Here is a 21,990-nt window from a genome sequence, read left to right as displayed (position 1 = left end):
AACAATTTGCAAGGGTCTTGCAAACTAACAATTATTGCCAGGTCTTGGATTAAGTGCTTGGCAAACATTTTCTCATTTAATTTTCCAAACTAACTTATGAACTAGATAATATTATCATTCTCAATGTTATGGATGAGGACACTGATGCTAAAAGAGGTTAAGTTTAAGTAATTTGCCCAAATCCAGGCAAGTAGCCAGGAAGTAGTAAGCCTTTTCCAATTTAGTGATTCAAGTATAATGCTTATTCAAATTTAGATAGCAAGCCCCACTTCCAAAGATTCTGATGTAGTAGGTATAAGGCCAGGCCCAGCAATATGCATTGTGACTTGTCAAGCTGGAAAACTGACATAGGAAGACCTTTATTCACACTTTGACAAACATCCAAGGCATGGAGGCATCTGTCTTGTCTTTGACAAAATGGCTCTGACCAACAAAGGGTGGAGTAAATAAGCATACCTCTTCTTTCTAAAGAAAACAGGGATTTGGAGATGTTTCTTTCTCCTGGATTTTGCCCAAAAGGATGTCCAGAACTTTATCAAAACATGCTTTGTGGGGTTTACTGCACATTCACTGTCATACCACTGGGCTGGGCAATCAGACTCACTTTATTCATTTATTTTAAAAAATATTTATTTATTTATTTGGCTGCATCAGATCTTAGTTGTGATGTGTGGGATCTAGTTCCCTGACCAGGAATCAAACCCAGGCCTCTTGCATTGGGAACATGGAATCTTCAGCCATTGGACCACCAGGAAAGTCTTAGGGTGGCCACTTCAGTGTTTCCTGAATGTTCTGTTTCATAGAAAACAGAATTATGGTTATCTTTAAAATATGTATTATGTATTTGCATGTTTTCAACTCTGTAACATTCTTTACATAGAGTGTCAACCACCCAATCCTTTTCTAGTGAAGAAAATGAGTCTCTTTCCTTACATAAACAGTTTTATACCTCTTCATGTAATTTTAAAGTATAAAAATGTTCAGATAAATTTTAATCCAGGAAGGACTCTTATAATTATTATTCCTTAGACTTTTTCTTTCATGGGAGTCAAGGGTCATGTATAGGAACCTTTTCATTGGAGTATTTCTTACTTTATTAAAGGATACAGAAGATAAATTATCTCTATATCATCACTCAGCAAGGACTTTCTTACTCATAATAATCTACAAATCATTATCTGGGACCGGGTCTGGTTTTATGGACCTTGTGAACTTAGAGACTTAAGAACAGTAATGTTTTAAATCTGTTTCTCATTAATTTGGGATCTATGGCCACTGAGATATTTAGATGATCATTTTGAGGTTTATCTGTGTGCTTTCTTGAAAAAAAATCCATGAATGAATTGTTGGCTTAATTATGATTACACAGGAAATGTTTTCAACTGCTCCTAAAAATAAGCACACTGACACACAGAAGAAGTACTTTTTGTGGGCAAAGAATTGATTTACTAATTATAATCCTCTTGTGTGTATTAAGGCACCTTTACTATAGATTTACAAGACATCTCTGGCCTAGTTTATTTGTAAGAACTGATATGTTTCATATTTTTCATTTACTTAAGGTGGATTGTTCAGTTCAGTTCAGTCGCTCATTGTGTCTGACTCTTTGCGACCCCATGAATCGCAGCACTCCAGGCCTCCCTGTCCATCACCAACTCCCGGAGTTCACTCAGACTCACATCCATCAAGTCAGTGATGCCATCCAGCCATCTCATCCTCTGTCGTCCCTTTGTCCTCCTGCCCCCAATCCCTCCCAGCATCAGAGTCTTTTCCAATGAGTCAACTCTTCGCATGAGGTGGCCAAAGTACTGGAGTTTCAGCTTTAGCATCATTCCTTCCAAAGAAATCCCAGGGCTGATCTCCTTCAGAATGGACTGGTTGGATCTCCTTGCAGTCCAAGGGACTCTCAAGAGTCTTCTCCAACACCACAGCTCAAAAGCATCAGTTCTTCGGTGCTCAGCCTTCTTCACAGTCCAACTTTCACATCCATACATGACCACAGGTAAAACCATAGCCTTGACTAGACGAACCTTAGTCGGCAAAGTAATGTCTCTGCTTTTGAATATGCTATCTAGATTGGTCATAACTTTTCTTCCAAGGAGTAAGCGTCTTTTAATTTCCTGGCTGCACTCACCATCTGCAGTGATTTTGGAGCCCCCCAAAATAAAGTCTGACACTGTTTCCACTGTTTCTCCATCGATTTCCCATGAAGTGATGGGACCAGATGCCATGATCTTTGTTTTCTGAATGTTGAGCTTTAAGCCAACTTTTTCACTCTCCACTTTCACTTTCATCAAGAGGCTTTTTTTAGTTCCTCTTCACTTTCTCCCATAAGGATGGTGTCATCTATATATCTGAGGTTCTTGATATTTCTCCCGGCAATCTTGATTCCAGCTTGTGTTTCTTCCAGTCCAGCGTTTCTCATGATGTACTCTGCATAGAAGTTAAATAAGCAGGGTGACAATATACAGCCTTGATGTACTCCTTTTCCTATTTGGAACCAGTCTGTTGTTCCATGTCCAGTTCTAACTGTTGCTTCCTGACCTGCATACAGATTTCTCAAAAGGCAGGTCAGGTGGTGTGGTATTCCCATCTCTTTCAGAATTTTCCACAGTTTATTGGGATCCCACAGTCAAAGGCTTTGGCATAGTCAATAAAGCAGAAATGGATGTTTTTCTGGAACTCTCTTGCTTTTTCCATGATCCAGCGGATATTGGTTAATTTGATCTCTGGTTCCTCTGACTTTTCGAAAACCAGCTTGAACATCAGGCAGTTCACGGTTCACGTATTGTTGAAGCCTGGCTTGGAGAATTTTGAGCATTACTTTACTAGCATGTGAGATGAGTGCAATTGTGCGATAGTTGGAGCATTCTTTGGCATTGCCTTTCTTTGGGATTGGAATGAAAACTGACCTTTTCCAGTCCTGTGGCCACTGCTGAGTTTTCCAAATTTGCTGGCATATTGAGTGCAGCACTTTCACAGCATCATCTTTCAGGATTTGAAATAGCTCAACTGGAATTCCATCACCTCCACTAGCTTTGTTTGTAGTGATGCTTTCTAAGGCCCACTTGACTTCACCTTCCAGGATGTCTGGCTCTAGATGAGTGATCACACCATTGTGATTATCTTGGTCGTGAAGATCTTTTTTGTGCAGTTCTTTTGTTACTCAGGCAAAATTAATGAAGTTCCAATGTGGTAAGAACGTCTTCTCATTCAGCATCTACTGAGGATATCCTAACATATTTCACAGACATTAGCCAACCCCACCCTTAGCGGAAGAAGAGGACCAAGTTTGTGTTCTTGGAAATTGCAAAGAGTTCCATGAGGGGAAAGAATATTACTTGTGCATTTAATTAACATATAAAATAGTATGGGACTTGTCTGGTGGTCCAGTAGTTGGACCACCAGGCAAGAATCCACCTTGCAATGCAGGGGACATAGATTCTATCCCTGGTCCAGGAAATAAAATCCCTCATGTCATAGAGCAACTAGAGAGCCTTCATGCCACAACTAGGGAGTCAATGCACTGCAATGAAAGATCCTGCATGCTGTAACTAAGACCTGACACAGCCAAATAAAGAAACAAATAATTAAAAAGGTAAAATTACTGTCTTCACATTTACAGTGACAGTATAAAAAGCCAAAACAACATTTCAGATAGTCAGTAGTTATTCCTTTTTTCTATGTGTAGTAAATACTTTTTAAGTAGTTCAGAAGATTCTAGGAAAGCATAACCGCAGATTTCATTTGTGAGAGTCAGCATGACATTTTGTAAGTAGAAATCTAAAGAGCTAATAAGGAGAATGTGGGAAAGGGGAAACAATCAATAGGAAAGTCTTTGTACACCACAATGGAGCTGTGCTATTATTATGTGAAATTCACAACACCCACTAGCAAAGAGAAACATGGAAAACAAAATTAAATTAATGTGCAATTGTAAAAATTATAGTCTCATATAAATAAAAACCAAGACTTGTTTTCCAAATAGAAAAGTAGTCACTAAAAATCCAAAAGATGTCCTTCCAAAAAGGAATAAGAAACGATTTTTTTAACATGTGACCATGTTTTCTGAGCTATTTTACACTGTTCATAGAGTCCCACATATTATTGTCATAATGAAAAATTAACTTCTAAACAAATTAAATTAAGGTAAAATTTGGCATCATTGTACCAACATCCAGGTAGTAAAACCTTCCTTTGTGTAAATAACAAAATTACTTTTTATTGCATTATTTATTTCTGAAAATAATAGAAATCTTTTCTCTTCCATCCTATATTCATGTAACAAATATACTTTGAGCATCCCAATTTACTGGCTTCTAGACAGCTCAAGGGGCTTCCCTGGTGGCTCAGTGGTAAAGAAACTGCCTGCTGATGAGGGAGATATAGGTTCAGTCCCTGGATTGGGAAGATCCCCTGGAGAAGGAAATGGTAACCCACTCCAGGATTCTTGCCTAGGAAATCCCATGGACAGAGGAGCCTGGTGGGCTATAGTCCAAGGGATTCATGGACCCCGATACAACTGAAGCAACTAAACAAGAAAGTGCAAACAAAACAGATATGATCCTGCCCTCACTGAGCTTAAAGATACTCCTGAACACCTGTTTTCATGTGCTCTATGAGCCTCTGTACTAAAAAATGACACACAGCTCCTGGAACTTTTCATCTTCAGAACATTGCAGGTGTTTGTCCTCATGAGTAGCATAAGTGCAAGTTGGTTTCATAGTCAATAATACTGCTTCCATTTGCTTTTGGCTCCATTTGACAAGATTTATTTTTCTAGAGTCTTGAGGTCTGAGTGTATGAACACTTTGAGTTTCGTTCTTTTAGAAACTTGAGAACTGAGTTCAAAGCCCTGTTACACTATATCACTGATTTATACACACATTCATATTCAACAAATATTTGTTGAGGAAAACAGACGCAGCTCCCTGCCTCTGTGAAGCTTACATTCTAGCAGAGGGAGTGAAAGAATGGTAGACATATTTGATAAGTACAATGGAAGAAAGAGAAAGTTGAACAGGGTAAGAGGAATTGGAAGTGGCAAGGTCAGAATGGCAGGTTAAAATGTTAAAGGTGCTTAGGGTAGACTTCATTGAGAAAGATTTGAAGGATTTGAGGAAACGATCTATGTAAATATCACAAATAAGAATGTTCCAGGCAGAAAGAAGAGCTGGAGTGAAGTCCCCTAAGTATGAGCCTGCCTGGTTAAGAAAACCAGTGCAGTGGAGCAGAGTAAGTAAGGCGAGGAGGGCAGGAGGAGAGGTCACAGGGGTAACCTCATAGTGGGAAGGTTAGTGGATTATATGGAATCTAAGAGCCCACTGTCAATACTCAACAGGGGAAGCTTTGCAGAGTGTAGAGTTTTTCTTTCTTTCTTTCTTTCTTTCTTTCTTTCTTTCTTTTTCTTTTTTTTGTGTGTGTGTTTGTACACCAAAGTTCCCTTGAAATGGTACATAAGTAGACAAGTCCTAAAGTCTAATGTGTATCCAAAAGTGTTTGCAAGGAACTAGGTGATGAAGAAATGAAAAAGTCAATTAGATTCATTATTCCTTTTGAGATTAAAAAGCAGTATGAAAATTTTTTTTGCTATTAGGGAGCTGGAGATGGCTATCCTTCAACAAAATTCTGAGCCATCAAAAATTACGAAGGTATAGCTTTGAAGAATTTTGAGCAGAAGAATGGCTTGATCTGAATCATGTTTTTAAAGGTTGACTCCAGCTGCCTTGTTTGAAAATATGTTGCAGGGAAGCTATGCAGGCAGGGAGAGCTGATAGGAGCCCTCACAGAAATCCAAGCAAGATGTGATGGTGGCCAAGGCTAAGCTGGTTATAAAAAATGATTGGATTCTGTATGTATTTTGAGGGCAGAACCAAAAGGATTTATTGATGGGTTGGACATGGGATGTCAGTGGAAGAGTCAAGATGACTCCATTTGGATATCTATGGCACAATATATTAATTTGCATGTCTCTTTCATTCTGTATTTCATGTTTCTAGTTTAGGTCTTCTTTTTGTCTAATACTTCCTGCTGCATTGTATTTTTTTATACTTGCAACTTGGGTTGCTGTATTAGTCATTCAGTCGTGTCCGACTCTTTGCAACCCCATGGACTATATAGCCCATCAGGCTCCTCAGTCTATGGAATTCTCCAGGCAAGAATACTGGAATGGGTTGCCACTCCCTTCTCCAGGGGATCTTTCTGACCCAGGGATCGAACCCAGGTCTCCTGCATTGCAGGCAGATTCTTTACCATCTAAGCCATATTAGGTTGTTGGTTTTTTTTTTTTTTTTTTTTTTAGTCTAATACTTCCAGTACCTATTTATTGAACACTTAGTGTGGTAGGTGCAGTGAGGAGTTGAAGATGAACAAAATATTGATTCTGGTCTCAAAAAGGATCCCAAGAGCAACACTATTAGACATGGAGATAAACTATAAAGGAGAAGTAAATCAAATGTTATAGAGAGTCAGAGAAGAGAGATGTTCCTTTGCACTGTGAAAAAAAAGAAGGAAAGGTCAACATCAAGTCACCCTGAACAGAATTTTCAGAAAAATGTGAGTTTGAGGGTCACCAAACCAATATGCATTCTAGGTGGGCACAAGGACCCACACAGCATCCAGTCCAAGGCAGAATGAGTGCAGGGCGCCTGGAGGGAACAGCTAGGGAGGAAGATTGGACACGTGGTCCTTCTATTTCAGAATGCTTTGGACCAAGGAGGTGGCAGAAAAGATCAAAAGTGTGGAGAGGTGTGAGGGATAGTTCAGAGACAGGATCGCTGGTGTAGCAATGTCTCAAAGGTAAGACTGAGGATTGGAATGTTGTTATTGGAAGGCTGTTGTTTAGTCGCTAAGTTGTGTCCCACTCTTTGCGACTTCATGGGCTATAGCCCACCAGGCTCCTCTGTCCAGGGGACTTCTCAGGCAAGAATACATGCCCTTCTCCAGGGTATCTTCCTGACCCAGGGTATGAACCTGTGTCTCCTGCATTGGCAGGTGGGATCTTTACCACTGAGCCACCTGAGAGGCTGGTGATACCAAAATGGAAATAGGGACATAGAGGGAAAGGACCTTTGCCTAAAATCTTCCCATCTGGACTACAGAGGGAAAGTGAATGAGAAAAGCTAAGATCAAGTCTTGCAATAAATCCTGAGCAACCTGTTTTCTCAGCAGCAGATTTGAGGACATAATTTTCTTGATCTGTTATTTGCTTGGACTGTGATTGTGATTTGTGTGCTCTCAGAGACTTGGATAAGACAAGAATATTGTTGATATGACTGATTCCTTTAAAAGAAAAGGTTGAAAAGCACAAGCAATTTTTATTAAATTACAAGACTTTCCAAGGTTTACAGAAGAACTTTTCAAAGCTCATTTGAGGGAAGAGCCACAAATAACCACCTGCTTGAGCTCTGTTCAGTTCCTCCTCTCAAAATTGAACCGAAATGCAATCTGGCTGCTCTGCCTGGAAACTTCTTCCGGTATTTTCCTTAATGGAGCGCAGAAGCAGAGGAGGTGAGGAGAAGGTCACCACTTTGAAGGTCTATGAAGCTTAAAATGTTCTGGCTACAGACTTCAGCTGAACCAATTTTGTTTTCCATGGTAAAGTCGAACCAAACAAAATCTTGGGAATGTGCCCAAAGAGCTTGTATTGAATATTAGAATTTTAGAAGGCAAGAGAAGCTAGGAGGATTGATTATTTTGGCAAAGAGCACATTGTCAGCAAGGTGTTTCTTCACCCTTCCTAGCATTTTCAGAAGTGTTGAAAATAATTAGAAGCAAACACAAATGTTGGAAAAAATCATTCCGGGGGGAGCTTCTTCAAGCCTGATGCTTTTCTGAGACCTTAGCTGAAAGTTTGGGTAGCTCACTTTGAGGGGAGATTGCGTGTTTGCTAATGAATATGAATAGCATTTCCTTATGGGCCATATATTTTTTCCAGCAGGAAATGGATAATCTACTATGACATTTCAGTGGGTTGGAACAAGATAGATAAATCAAATACAAGTTACCCTGTTTCTTTTTCAAATGAAAGATAAATGCCTTAATGGATTAGCAATCATGAAATATATAAGTATTTATAATACAGTACTGCTTTATAACACCATCTGCCAAAGAATGGTATTTATTCAGCCACTGATATGAGAACAGATTTTCTCCCACATTATGCAGAGAGGAAATATATCCTAGTGTTAACGAGCATGCACTTTGTATTTAGCCAGCCTAAATTCTAACAGAATTCTTTAGTTGACTGGCTGTGTCATTTTGATAACGTTACTTAACCCCACTTTCCTTTGTTGATAAAATGGTATAATAAGCATCCTACTTTTTAAAGTCATTCAGTCTATCAAACAAGGTAATATATGAAAAGCATTCCACCAAATGCCTAACATGTGTAAGTATTCAATAAATAATAGCTGTTCTCATCATTTCACTGGTCAAAATTGACTCCACACAAGATGAGAATTTAGAAGTATTTGGAGCATCTGAACTGAATACTTTTGAAAGGAGTGCTGAGGGACTAGATGAATGAATTTCTGCTCTGGTCCAGGCAAATAAGTCTCTGTATTAAAACTGAGACATAGAATCAGTCTCCATAGGCTATGTCATATACAATTGTCATATAGGGTAGTGACAATTCCTGAATAACTCCAGTTTAAAGTGATGCAAGTAGATTCCTTGCTAATATCCCATGTTCATCATTATTTGCAAGGGCTGGTGGGCAGTCATTATCTCACACATGGCCAAGCTGTTATACCAGAGAGACCCGGATGGTCTTACATCAGCAACTGAGTGTTCTGACCTGGAGGTGGGGCATACATACCCCTCCTATTCACAGTTTGTCGGCCAACACATGACCTCAGTCAGCATCAAAGAGATCAGGACATCTCACATTATCGTGGCCCTAGAACAAGGAAGCTGGACATCTGAGCAATGACAATCACAGAACCACAGAGAGTTGAAAACATAATCTTACCTCATAGGTAGTGGGACTTTCATTATCTTTACAGAGTCCCAAAATAAATTCTGTTATAGCAGTAGTGATCCAGGGTGCCTCTGAACTCTGGGTAAGACGGGTGACTCATCCTAGTTGGTGGTACACACCACATGTTGCCTGGAGTTTCTGGGATGCCTGACCATATAAGCCGTGTCATCGATTGAGTCCTTCTGTTCAAGATATCCAGAGCCATTTTTATTCTCCATGGCCTTTTTCCACCATTCCATGCTAGTTGAAATGGCTTTATCTGTTTTTATCTCACATCTAATGGGTTTAATGTGTTCTAACTGTATGGTTCCATTTGGCGCCTTGGATGCTATGGCTGAGAGGCGCCATATAAAAAATATTGTTATTGTTATGATGATGAGTTCAAGCAGTGGAGGGGAAATTGTGAAATAACTTGGTACTGGAGCTATCATTATTTTCAGAAAAATGAAATTTGGCTTCTTATTGCACTAGTAAGCCTTGAAGATTAAATGATATCTACAGCATGTATCTTAGCAATGGGCCAAAGAAGTCAAAATAAAAACTTTTTGATATAGCATTTCATATATTATAAAACAGATGTTTGCTTTTAAGTATTCTTGATTTTTTAAAAAAGTTGACACCCATATCAGACATTAAAAAGGCACAACAGAGGAAAAGACCCACACATTTAGTTTTAATTGTGTTCATTCTCGCTTCCATCATGACTGGACTGGCCAGCTATGTTAGTGAATTTAACCCTTAGTGTTGCTCCTTGGCCAGTTCACTGTGAAGTTGAGCAATATGTTGTTTCATTGCTTTGGAAATACATCATGGAGATGTGAGGTGCATCGAGTTCTGGAAAGAAAAAAGAATGTTGAGGTCCCTTCCCTCATGATGATGTGATATTATGTTCCCATTACTTGAATATTCATTATGGTTTCCCACATGTTTTTGGCTACCTCTGTTTCCTGCAACTGTTTACATTATTAAGTTGGTCTGGATTATAGAAATGTAGCTCGAATGCTGTGTGTAGTTAAAGTAGCTTGTGATGTTTGCATGGAATGGGTAGATTCCGTTTTTAGCCTGAGTCGTGGAAGGTTTCTAAGAGGAGATGAGATGAAATAGTCAGGGTTTATTACTGAAGGGCCTCAAACCACAGATGGAAAACACGACACAGGGCTAGTTGGAGGAATTTTCTGGCACACCAGGAACTGGGCCTTCCCTGTGCCTTCAACCAGATAACTTTCCACAGAGAATACAGTGAAGGCTTCATTCCTTTCTGGCCGGGTAGGGAAGAAAGATTTGGAGAGCACTGCCTGGCTCAGAAATGTGAGGAATCAGAATATATTCATGGGGCTATGTTTCCAGGACCTCCTACAAGGAAATAGGCGGTCTATGACAAATTCATGTGAAAAGATGAGGTAGTAATGAGTACATATTGCATAAGAAATCTGATAGCACTGTGATCTAGAAAGACAGAGGGCATAGACTGTCAGAAGATGAAATCTGAAACTGTCCTTGGCATGTTCTACTCCAAGACCCGTGAGTTTATTTTTCAACTGAGATAATTCTCTTTTTTGCTTTTTGCTTTTTACTGGGAAACAGCATGGCCTGTTGGCAAAGGTTCAGGATTTGGAGCAAGTCTCTCTGGCTTTAAATCCTGGCTCCTTTTAGCTCTGCGACCCATTTAGCTCAGTGACTTCCCTGCTGTGTCGCTCAGTTTTCCCCATTTGTAAAATGGGGACCATGACCTTCTGACCGTATCCTAAGGGCTGAATGAATCAAATGTGCAAAGCACATATGACAGTGTTTGGCACATAGGAAGTGTTTGTTGAGTAAGTAAATAAGTCTCATGTTTCCAAAGTTCCTTTTAACATATCTAGCAAAAAGTTAGTTTCTGGTGTACATTATGATGCTGTCGGATGTAGTGAGTACGTGCTTGTCTGGTGACTTGGTAATCATTCAGACTGCCTTAGCCTCCCTTTTGCTGTCTGTAGGAAAAGGAAAACATATTTATCTCCCTACCTATTTATTTGAAAAGGGCTTGTTATGTCCCGTGTGCTTAAAAAATGTTTCCTTCCGTATAGCACAGGGAACTCTGCTCGGTGTTCTATAATAACCTAAATGGGAAATGAATTTGAAAAAGAATAGCTACGTGTACATATGTGACGAATTCACTTTGTTGTACACCTGAAACTAACATAACGTAAAAACTACAAAAAGAATTAGTATTTGAAAACAAAATTCTCCTTAATTAAAATGAAGAATAGCATTTATTTAAAAAAAAAGAGTTCCTCCCTTTTCCTTTTCCTTTAAATAATCTTATCCTTGATTGTTACAGAGTTTTAAAAGTTAAGACTTTTGTCCCCAGCTTGCTGTCATGAATCTAAAATGAAGTTCACTTGTTCATGTTCTGGGAAGTTTGGGACTGAAATGAACTGGTGACAAGGCCCCTACCTGAGGAATCTGGGGTGCTGAGGTCAGCACTGCAGCTGAGAAGGAGAGGCAACAGCAGCAGGTGGTGTGTGCTGAGGGCTTACTGTGTGCCTGGTCCTGTTCTAAGAAGTCTTAAAATCCTCACAACTTTAGATGGTAGGGACCATTAGCATCCCCATTGCACAGAGAAACATTGGAGGCACAGATGATGAAGTAAATTACCCAAGGAGACCAGCTCAGCTCATGACAGAACAAGGATGTCAACCTAGACCCTCTGGCTCCCTGGCCTCACTTTTAACCTCCTTACTGTGTCACTCCTCGAAAACAACGATTATGAAGTCAGCACAGCTGTAAGTGTGTCTGCTGTGTGCCCTTTACACGTTTCATAACCTCTCTGAGCTCCATGCGCCTCTTCTGTGATATAAGGATAAAAGGCAGTAATAAATGCAAACAACAACAACAACCAAAAAACCCTATCTAATGTTACTGTGAGGATACCATGTAGATAACAAATATAGCCCCAGGCCTGGCATACAGTAAGTTCTCACTGTATGTAGAGGCGGTGGGTGTCAGATGTCATCATGTATGACTAGAGCCTGGGGCAGATTCCTCCTCTTCTAACTCTGCATTTTGTCAGCCTCTGGCTGGTTTATCAGTTCAGCCTCCCAGGAAAGGGCAGAAGTTGAGGTCAAAGGCATTGTCACTTTCCTAGAATCAGACATGTTGTTCATGAGGGGACCAAGGACAGTTCACACACAGTCCTCATGGAGAGGTGGGTCTAACACACAAGCTGTGCCATCCAGACCCCTTCCTGGTAAGAGCTTTGACCTCCAATTATTAGAGTAAGTAGGCTCCTCACAAGGACAGCACTTGGGGTTCCAGGTTTGGTACCACTGATGTTCTGGAGACTGCTGTGGTGTGCGTTTTTCCTGAGCATTTTTCAGTTTGATTGCCTTTATAAATGCAGAGGAAAAACATCCACACCTTCATTAATCCCTGCATGGCTTTGGCTCAGTCTCAGAGAGCTCTGCATTTCTTTCTCTGCCTCTTTCTGTTTGGCACAGAGTCCACATTTCTTTTAAAAGTAAAACTGCCCTAATTCCTACTCTCAGGTCAATGGAGATGTGTCTGGTTAAGGCCAAGAATTCCTCATTGCAAAAAATGCATTCATCTCCAAACTTATGAGCTATACAGGTTAATTTTTCATTCGTTTCCTTTGGACATAAAACGTTTTGATGCAATAGATTTTTGATATAGAACTTAGGAAATAGAAAAGCCTGCCTAAACAACTGATTGAAACCCTCAGCATCAGAGAGGTTGGAATGAATACAACTGCCTTGGAAATACATTGCTTTGAAATGAAGACACTTCGATGGAAATGACCTCTAAATTTACATATCCTGGCCCAAATTCTTCCCTGAATTCCAGACTTGCATAGCTAAAGGCTTCTCTCCTTGGATATCTCATTGGCATCTCAAACAGCATTTTCAAAAACAAATTTGAATTCTGGGACTTCCCTGACTGCCAGGTCCAGTGGTCAAGATTCTGCCTTCCAATGCAGCGGGTGCAAGTTCAATCCCTGATCAGGGAGCTAAGATCCCACATGCCTCAGGGGACAGCCAAAAAAAAAAGGGAAGAAAAGAAAAAAAGAATTTGACTTCTGCTTCTAACCAGGTTTGTCCACGAATCCATTCAGCCTTTCTCATCAGGTAAATGGCCCACCAGTTATTCATTTCAGAAACAGGAGTTTTCATTTGATCTTTCTCCCTCCCCAGCTACCTTGGGTCTTGCACTCCATCAGCAAGCCCTCTCATTCTATCAGGAGAAAAGTTCTCAAATACATCCACTTTTCTCAAATTCTGTAGGCACCATCCTAGTGTAGGCCACCACCATCTCCTCCAATATCCCCAGAACAGCCTCCAAGCTCATTTTAGTGCTCTCTCTGCCCAGCTATGGGAGTACTGAAGTCTTGTCACTGTTCTGCTTAAAGCCCCAGCAGCTTCCCAGTGAACTCAGAAGAAGATTCACTTTACTACCATAGCCTGTAAATCCCTGTGACTCTCCTTCCAATTTCATCTAGAAACTACCCAATAATATTCTAGCCACACTGCAACTTTTTTCAGTTCTTGGGCATCAGGCCTGTTCCCACTGCCTGGAGTCTTCTTTCTTTTAATGTTAATAGCTTTTGTTTTAATATTAATAGCTCAGCTTTGGGACTTCCCTGGTGGTCCAGTGGTTAAAACTTTGCCTTCCTGTGCAGGGGGTGTGGGTTCAATCCCTGGTCTGGAAACCAAGGGCAACATGCCACTGAACAACTAAGCCCATGTGCTGCAAGTAAGACCCAGCACAGCCAAACAGATAAATAAAATAAATGTTTTTCTGAAAAAAGAAGGAGAAACATACGTAGTAAACTTAATCTTTGGCAGTTTGAAAATACCTTCATATTTGATTAACCATTTGACTAGGTATACAATTCTAGGTTTGGGACTTCGTGCTCAAGGTAGAGAACCTGCCTGCCAATGCAGGAGACTAAGAGACACTGGTTTAATGCCTGGGTTGGGAAGATCCCCTGGAGGAGGGCATGGCAACCCACTCCAGTAGTCTCGCCTGGAGAATCCCATGGGCAGAGGAGCGTGGTGGGCTACGGTTTGCAAAGAGCTAGACACGACTGAAGTAGCTTAGCATGCACACACACACAATTCTAGGTTTAACATCATTCCCATTTAGGAATTTGAAAGCGAGCTTCACTTTCTTCTAGTTTTTAGTAGAAATTAGTGAGAGTAGAATATATTGCAACACTTGATCTTTCAGCTTTTGTCCTACCTCTATTCTAAGATCTGTCTCTCTCTTAACCATTGATTTTTAAGAAAAGAGGCTTGGAAATTCGATGGTTGTCAAGTGGTTAAGACTTGGCACTTTCACTGCCAAAGGTTTCGGTTTGGTCCCTGGTTGAGGAACTAAGATCCCACAAGCTGCCTATAGTGTGGTCAAAAATTAAAAAAAAAAAATTAAAAAAATTTTAAAGAGTCTTTAAAAAGACTCTTGGGAAGGTGAAATGGACCAATTGGCATCCACTTCCTCTCAGTGTCCTTGTAGAATATCCTATGCTTCAGCTTTCTCGACCTCTTTCCCCATCGACATGATCCCATTGATGTCATTCTTAAATTTGTTGAAATAGCTCATGCACTAGTGATGTTCCCTCCCATCCTTTTCACTCATATGAAATTTTATGTTTGTTTAACATCTATACCTTTACTTCAGTGGTTTATCAGGGGAGAGTGAAGGCAATGTATATATTCAAAGTCCCAAAATACACCACTTGAAATTATAGTCATTTACCATCATTTAGATGTACAGTAACTTATTTGACCAGCACAAAAGGAAATGGCAACCTACTCCAGGATTCTTGCCTGGAGAATCCCATGGACAGAGGAGCCTGGTGGGCTGAAGTTCATAGAGAGCCAGACACAGAGTCAGACACTACTGAAGCGATTTAACATCCACACATGCCCAAGTTTGGAGCATATTTTCCTAATTTTATCAATATTGCAACTATTTGACCTCTTTATCTGGAAGGAAGGTGTTTGGGATAGACCTATGAGGACAGTACGTGAGAGAATTGATTGCTAAACACCTGCTCCTAATAAGGTACACTTTGGAAGCTAAGAACAGATGAAAAAGTTTCTTTCTTTTCTTTTAAATACACAATCTCACACAAAAGGGGGTATTGAATATTTGATTTAAAAATTTGTATAGATCCTTACCTATCACATTTGTCGACATTCTTGATTATATCCATAGAGGAAAAAAATTTTTTATTAAAGCAGGATTTCTCCATTCAAGTATGTGAATACTTAAAACTCTTGATATCAAGTTGAAAATTTTCTTTCCAGAAGGATTGTACCATTTTCCACTCCCTCTGGTCACAGACTTCTTAAACACATACTGTAATATCTGTAAGATTCACTAGTTTTGTAAACAAAGTTGTATCTCATCATCTCCATACTCTCTGATTATTACTGATGTTGAGTATTACCCACATTATATTCCCCAAATGCTCAAACCAATCCTGCATAGGTATTGCCAACCTCATTTTAGAAATCTATGGACTGAGACTCAGGAACTTTTAAGAATTCTCAGGATCACACAGCTTTCAAGTGTTTGAAAGCATATGCGAATGTAGACGTTGCTTTGCCAAAAAGTAATTTAAGAACATGTGACTTATCTGCTCATCTTTTTTTTAAACAGAAAATCAGATTATTCATTCTTTCTGGACCTTAGATATAAATAATTATGTCAAACATGTTCTACTTCTTGCAACAAATACATTTGAAGAATATATGTTGTGCAAAGCCTAGACTGAGGAATGTCCCAGGTACATAGGATCATTGTACAGGGTTGCAAGAACAGATTTCAATTGACTCAGGGAAATTTTGCTTTTTTGGGGATCTGGATATATCACTTTATTTGTCCTGTTTCACATAGAGATGCATATTTTAAGGGGCTGTAAATTTTTGTTTTATCATAAACTACATGGCCAAGCAAAACAGTAGCACCCCTATCCCCCTTATCCATGGGTTCACTTTCCAAGGTTTCAGTTACATGTGGTCAACCATGGTCTGAAAATATTAGAAAATTCTAGAAATAAATAATTCATACATTTTCAATTGTGTGCTGTTCAGAGAAGAGTGATGAAATCTCCTGTCATCCCTTTCTGTCTCTTTGTCCAGCGTATTCATTCATTAGCCACTTAGTAGCCATCTAGTTTATCAGACTGATTGTCCATGAGTGTCAAAGTGACTCTTCTTTTACTTTGTAATGGCACCAAAGCACAAGAGTAGTGATGCTGGCCATTTAGGTATGCCAGAGAGAAGTCGTAAAGAACTTCTTTTGAGTGAGAAGGTGAAAGTTCTCAGCTTATTAAGGAAAGAAGAATTAACTGTGTGCTGAGGTTGCTGAAACCTATAGTAAGAGCAAATCTTCTATCCGTGAAACTCTGAAGAAGGAAAAAGAAATTCTTACTAGTTTTGCTGTCACACTTCAGTCCACAAAAGTTAAGGCCACAGTGCATCATAGATGCTTAGTTAAGTGGGAAAAGACATCAGATATGCATAGCAAGATATTTTAAGAGAGACCACTTTCATGTCACTGTTATTACAGTATATTGTTGTCATGTCATGTTCTGTGTTAGTAGTAGTTATACTGGTTCACTTACTGTGCTTCATTTATGAATTAAACTTTGTCATAGGGATATATGGATAAGAAAAAACACTATACATAGGGTTAGCATCATCTGTGGTTTTAAGGATCCAAGTGGGGTGTCTTGGAAAGTATCCCCCACAGATAAGGGGGTGCTACTGTGTTTAAGGAATTTTTAAGAAATTGCAGTTTGAAAACTGCCAGTACAGTTCAGATAACTATACCATACTTTGATATTATTACACAGACAAATCTCAGCTTCAGAATCTTTCTAAAATCAATCATATGTAAAATACCTGGTTTCTGAAGGGGCATATGGAAAAGTATATACAATTTCGTCAACTGCGATATGGCTTACTTAGTAACATATATTTGTTTAAAGAAGCCTAAGCTTTCCAAATATATCATATCCTCCAGGTGTCTTTATCCTAGCAAGTCTAAAAATTACCAAGTAATACCATCCCACCAACCTAAATTCTTTAAGATATTTTTGTGCAAGGTGTTCCATGCCCTTCCTCCTAAACTGGTAGCATAGTGTTCAGTGTGGATCTGGAAGCTCCCAGGAGGGGACAGGAGGGACACAAGTAATGGAGGGTGACACAAGTTGACCTGCCCTTTCCTATGGCTGGACCTGAGAAATTCCCTCATAGCATCCTTGCTGGGAGTTAAAAATCCAAGTTCTATGTGCCAATAGCACAATACTCCAAAGTAGATGAGTCTCAAAAACATAATAAGTGAAGGATGCCAGACAGTAAAGGCCACATATTGTATGGTTTCATTGATATGGAATATCCAGAATAATCCATAGAGATGGAAAGAAGTTAGAGGTTGCCAGGGGATGTGGAAAGGGGAAAACTGAGAGAAACTGCTTAAAGGATGAGGGTTTTTGGAACTAGATAGAGGTAGTGGTTGCACAGCAGTGCAAACGTACCACATGTCACGGAACAGTTCACTTGAAAATAGTGGCTCTTACGTGAATTTCACCTCAATTAATTCTTTTTTTTAAAACAAAAGTCCAAGTTCCTGAACCTAACATACCTGGACCTGGAAACTGATACTTCCTAGCTGTGTGATGTTTAGCAAGTTATTCTCACATCCTAACCTGGATCCTCACTTTAACCCTTTTACCTTAAATCTCCATCAGTATCCATACAGGATTGCCGTGAAGATTTACGGGAGCTGATGTGTGGCCTTTGGCACAGTGGCCAGCACAGCCCAGGTTCTTAGGAAATGGTAGTTACCACTGCTAATGCTCCTGGCACTGGGAGCAGTAGTGATAAATGGTAACCCTGTTTTATCCCAGATTCTTCAAGAGTCAAATGACTATTTCTCAGTTGATTGTTTTACTTCAGGTCATCTAGTTAGGAAAAAAGCCATGTGACTTTGACTTCAGCCTGTATTTTTTGGCAGAGTCCTTCTTTTGAAAGACAAATTTTGGATGAAAACTATGGTTAATGTCAAAATCGCACACATCCCTAAAACACTGGATTATCAGCTTTCTCAGAAGCATAGGTGACACCACCTCCCAATGTGTATGGTTCTTTCTTGAAAAGGGACCAACCCATGAAAGAAAACAGTCATGCACTGGAGCATTTGAAAGGAAGTGTGAGAAGGAAAAAAGAAAAGAATTTCCCTGAGTTTCAGAGAAGGAAAACTTTGGACATCAGTTGGAAATTGCCATTTATCTGGTGTGGATGGTATTTGTGACCCAAATGTGCCACTTGACGGTTTTAAGAGGTCTGTGTCCTCTCTCCATCAACAATGGCTTCCTCGCCATTATCTTTTCAGAATGGAATTCTCCTAGATCCTAAGGCACATTTCTGCTTTATTGACTGCCATTCTGTTACCCACATGTACTTGGGTTTTATCTGTTCTTCCTATGGGCTCCCCAAATCCAGAGGAGACTGGAAAAATCTTTATGAGATGGAAACGTACTGTTCTGTAGTCTTCCTGTGACTCTCTAATTTGTTTTCCCGAAGGCTCATCAAGTGAGATGTAAAGGACAGCCAACATAAACATCATTTATTGAATGAGGCAGCAAAGGTAAAATCTGTTGAAACAGTATGTTGCTCAGTACAGTTCAGTTCAGTTCAGTCGCACAGTCGTGTCCGACTCTTTGCGACCCCATGAATTGCAGCACGCCAGGCCTCCCTGTCTATCACCAACTCTCAAAGTTCACTCAGATTCACGTCCATCAAGTCAGTGATGCCATCCAGCCATCTCATCCTCTGTCATCCCCTTCTCCTCCTGCCCCCAATCCCTCCCAGCATCAGAGTCTTTTCCAGTGAGTCAACTCTTCACATGAGGTGGCCAAAGTACTGGAGTTTCAGCTTTAGCATCACTGTCCATCAACCCTGTGCATGAAAGAGTGAGAAGATGAGGCTGCTAAGGTTCCAAAAAGTATATGGCCTTCAATGTGAGATGGTTCAGGTGGATGAGGATTTGCATCCTGTTACTATTAGTTATTCGGAGAAGGCAATGGCACCCCACTCCAGTACTCTTGCCTGGAAAATCCCACGGACTGAGGAGCCTGGTGGGCTGCAATCCATGGGGTCGCTAACAGTCGGACACAACTGAGCGACTTCACTTTCACTTTTCATCTTCACGCATTGGAGAAGGCAATGGCACCCCACTCCAGTACTCTTGCCTGGAGAATCCCAGAGATGGGGGAGCCTGGTGGGCTGCCATCTATGAGATCGCACAGAGGCAGACACGACTGAAATGACTTAGCAGCAGCAACTGTTAGTTATTAGCTCTGTGTGCGTGTGTGTGTGCTGTGATCAGTCGTGTCCACTTCTTTGTGATGTCATGAACTATAGTCCACCAGGCTCCTCCGTCCATGGAATTTTCCAGGCAAGAATATTAGAGCAGGTTGCCATTTCCTTCTCCAGAGGATCTTCTTGACCCAGGGATCAAACCCCATCTCTTGCATTTCCTGCATTGGCAAGCTGGTTCTTTACCAGTTGAGCCACTGGTGAAGTCCATGACCTTGAACAAAACCTTAGCATTTTGTACTTTAGTGTCATTATGTGAAGAGTTAGGATGAAGGACTTCCCTGGTAGTCCAGTGGTTAAGTCTCCAAGCTCCCACTGCAGAGGGCATGGGTTCGATCCCTGGTCAGGGAACTAAGATCCCACATGCTGCACGGTGGCGCCAAAAAGTTGGGGGAAAAAAATGAATGAGGATGATAAAATCCGTTCCCAGCGGTTGTTGAAATCCTTGCTCTAGTTATCCTGTTTGTGGTGGCTCAGTGCTCAGCAAAGAGCTGGCAGTACATGTCCATTTCCCATTGCACTGCAACTGTCAAAGAAGGTGATGGGGTGGCTTCTGGCGTCATGGTGGCTGCCAGATTTTGTGCATTATGTGGATTCGGGGATGCTTGCTTCGTGCTTTCTGTTCATTACATCATGTAAACCCTTTCATCAAGAGTGTATGGTAAGCATCATACCCAGTTTAGTTGTGGAACACGAGGCTCAGAGAAGCTATATAATTTGTCCAAGATAGCTCTTCTTGAAAGTGAAAGAGCTGATACCCAAACAGAAGTCTCTCTGACAATGGAGTTTGTACCCATAACCTCTTCTACCACCTAAATGCTTCACCCAGAGTCTGGCTGAGGTTTAGTTGATCTGCAGTCTGTTGAACTTGGGTTACCTTCACCTGGGGTCAGATTTCCAGAGAGACACTATGTACCTGTGCCACTGTTCTCTGGGACCCAGAAAGTCAGTTCAGCTGAGTGACTTACCCCTGCGAGTCTTTGCGACGGGCCTGGCACACACCAGGCACATCCATGCAGCCCCCAGCATGGTGGATGACCACTGCACAGTTGTCTAAAGCAAAGTCAAGGAAAGCCATGTGTGCAAATACATTTCTTTCCAAAACGATGGTCCATCTGCAAGGGTGTAACGGGCAGTGATATTCTTGGCATTCATTGCAAACACCCCAGGCTGCTTGGGTAATGAATTTCCGAGGGTTAGTCATTAACAGGCTTCCTGCTTTCCTCCTGCTCTGACAGGCCCAGCTGTGAGATACAGTAAGTTCAAGATGTCAGAGGCCAGGCCGCCTCCCCTTCTCGGGCAGCACACGACGCACATCCTGAAGGAGGTCCTCCGATACGATGACAGGGCCATCAGGGAGCTGCTCAGCACTGGAGTGGTGACCCAACATGAGGTTGAGTGACAAAGGAAAAATGCTTTTCTGCAAAGCCACATCTGAATACATTTTGCTAGCGAAGACAAAACAGCCTTTCTGGACCCTTCTCCCCAAATCTGGTGCCTGCCACTGAAGAGTTAGAGGAATTCCAGATTTCCTGCCTGGCGTCTCCAGAATGGCTCTGGTATCAGTGAATCTAGTGCTTTCTAAATGTACCCCACCTTTCATTCCTCACTGTTTTCCCCCAGATAATAGATTAATTGCAGATTTTTTTTTTTTGGTGAAGATTTTTTTGTTTCTGGAAAAATGCATTCCTCATTCTAATTACATTAATAGCCTAAATGTTTGCCCCTCCAGCCCACGCAGGTCTGAAAAAGAGCAGATCTCTTGATGTTCTTTACTTGCACATAAAGTCCTCATTTAAACCTTTGTTAGGAAGTCAAAGCAATAAGCAGAATGACAGTCTCAGTGATTGATTTTAAACAGAATAACTTAATTTGAGCTCATGAACCCTTTGTTAATCTGTAATTTAAACCATGGAATTTGTTAATGTCCCTTATAAAACTGAACTTCATTCTCCCCTGTGGGGGTAAATATTTGCTTTATGTTGTGTTTCTTTGACTATTTCCTGAGACACGCAGAAAATCAATCCCCACCAATGAATTTTGGGATGTGTAGGTATCTGCATGACAGGGTAAAGAGTGGTTCTTTAATTGGTACCTTATTTTGAGCCAAGTGCAAATGCAACACATTTTTAAATGAATGTCAGATGAGTATCTAGGTATTAAATAATGTCTGTGTGTGTGTGCTCAGGCATATCCTACTCTTTGCAACCCTGTGGACTGTAGCCCACCAGGCCCCTCTGTCCATGGGATTTTCCAGGCAAGAAAACTGGAGTGGGTTGCCATTTCCTTCTCCAGGGGATCTTCCTGACATGGGGATTGAACTAACATCTCTTATGTATCCTGCATTGGCAAGCAGATTCTTTACCAACTGTACCACCTGGGAAGCCCCAAATGTCGAAATAATGACAAATAGGAAAATGAAAGGAAAATATTTCTTTATATTCTGAGTATCCACTGAGTAGAAGAATATAGCATGTCTTAGTATTGAGTATTTGCCTTTAAGTATTTGTCAGTGAATTAGAAGTATAGCAACATCTCTGTCCAGAAAGTGGTAACTTATTTACATCTATGTTCCAAGATGAATTGTCACTCAGATTGCCAGTCACTCAAGCCCGGGTACAG

General features: G+C 40.6%; 1 protein-coding gene across 4 annotated transcripts in view; it reads left to right on the top strand.

Moving 5' to 3' along the window:
• SUGCT (succinyl-CoA:glutarate-CoA transferase) overlaps window positions 1-21,337 on the top strand; it is a 768,395-nt gene extending 747,058 nt beyond the window's left edge. For all 4 annotated transcript variants that reach the window (XM_069588244.1, XM_069588239.1, XM_069588238.1 and 1 more), the window contains one exon: window positions 20,607-21,337. In XM_069588244.1, the coding sequence (XP_069444345.1) occupies window positions 20,607-20,770 (164 nt within the window). In that variant the 3' untranslated portion in view covers window positions 20,771-21,337. The remainder of the gene's footprint in view (window positions 1-20,606) is intronic.
• The last annotated feature ends 653 nt before the right edge of the window (window positions 21,338-21,990 follow it).

Source organism: Ovis canadensis, chromosome 4, assembly GCF_042477335.2.
Source record: "Ovis canadensis isolate MfBH-ARS-UI-01 breed Bighorn chromosome 4, ARS-UI_OviCan_v2, whole genome shotgun sequence".
In the NCBI taxonomy this organism is placed as follows: Eukaryota; Metazoa; Chordata; class Mammalia; order Artiodactyla; family Bovidae; genus Ovis; species Ovis canadensis.
This window is presented reverse-complemented; position numbering and strand designations above follow the sequence as displayed.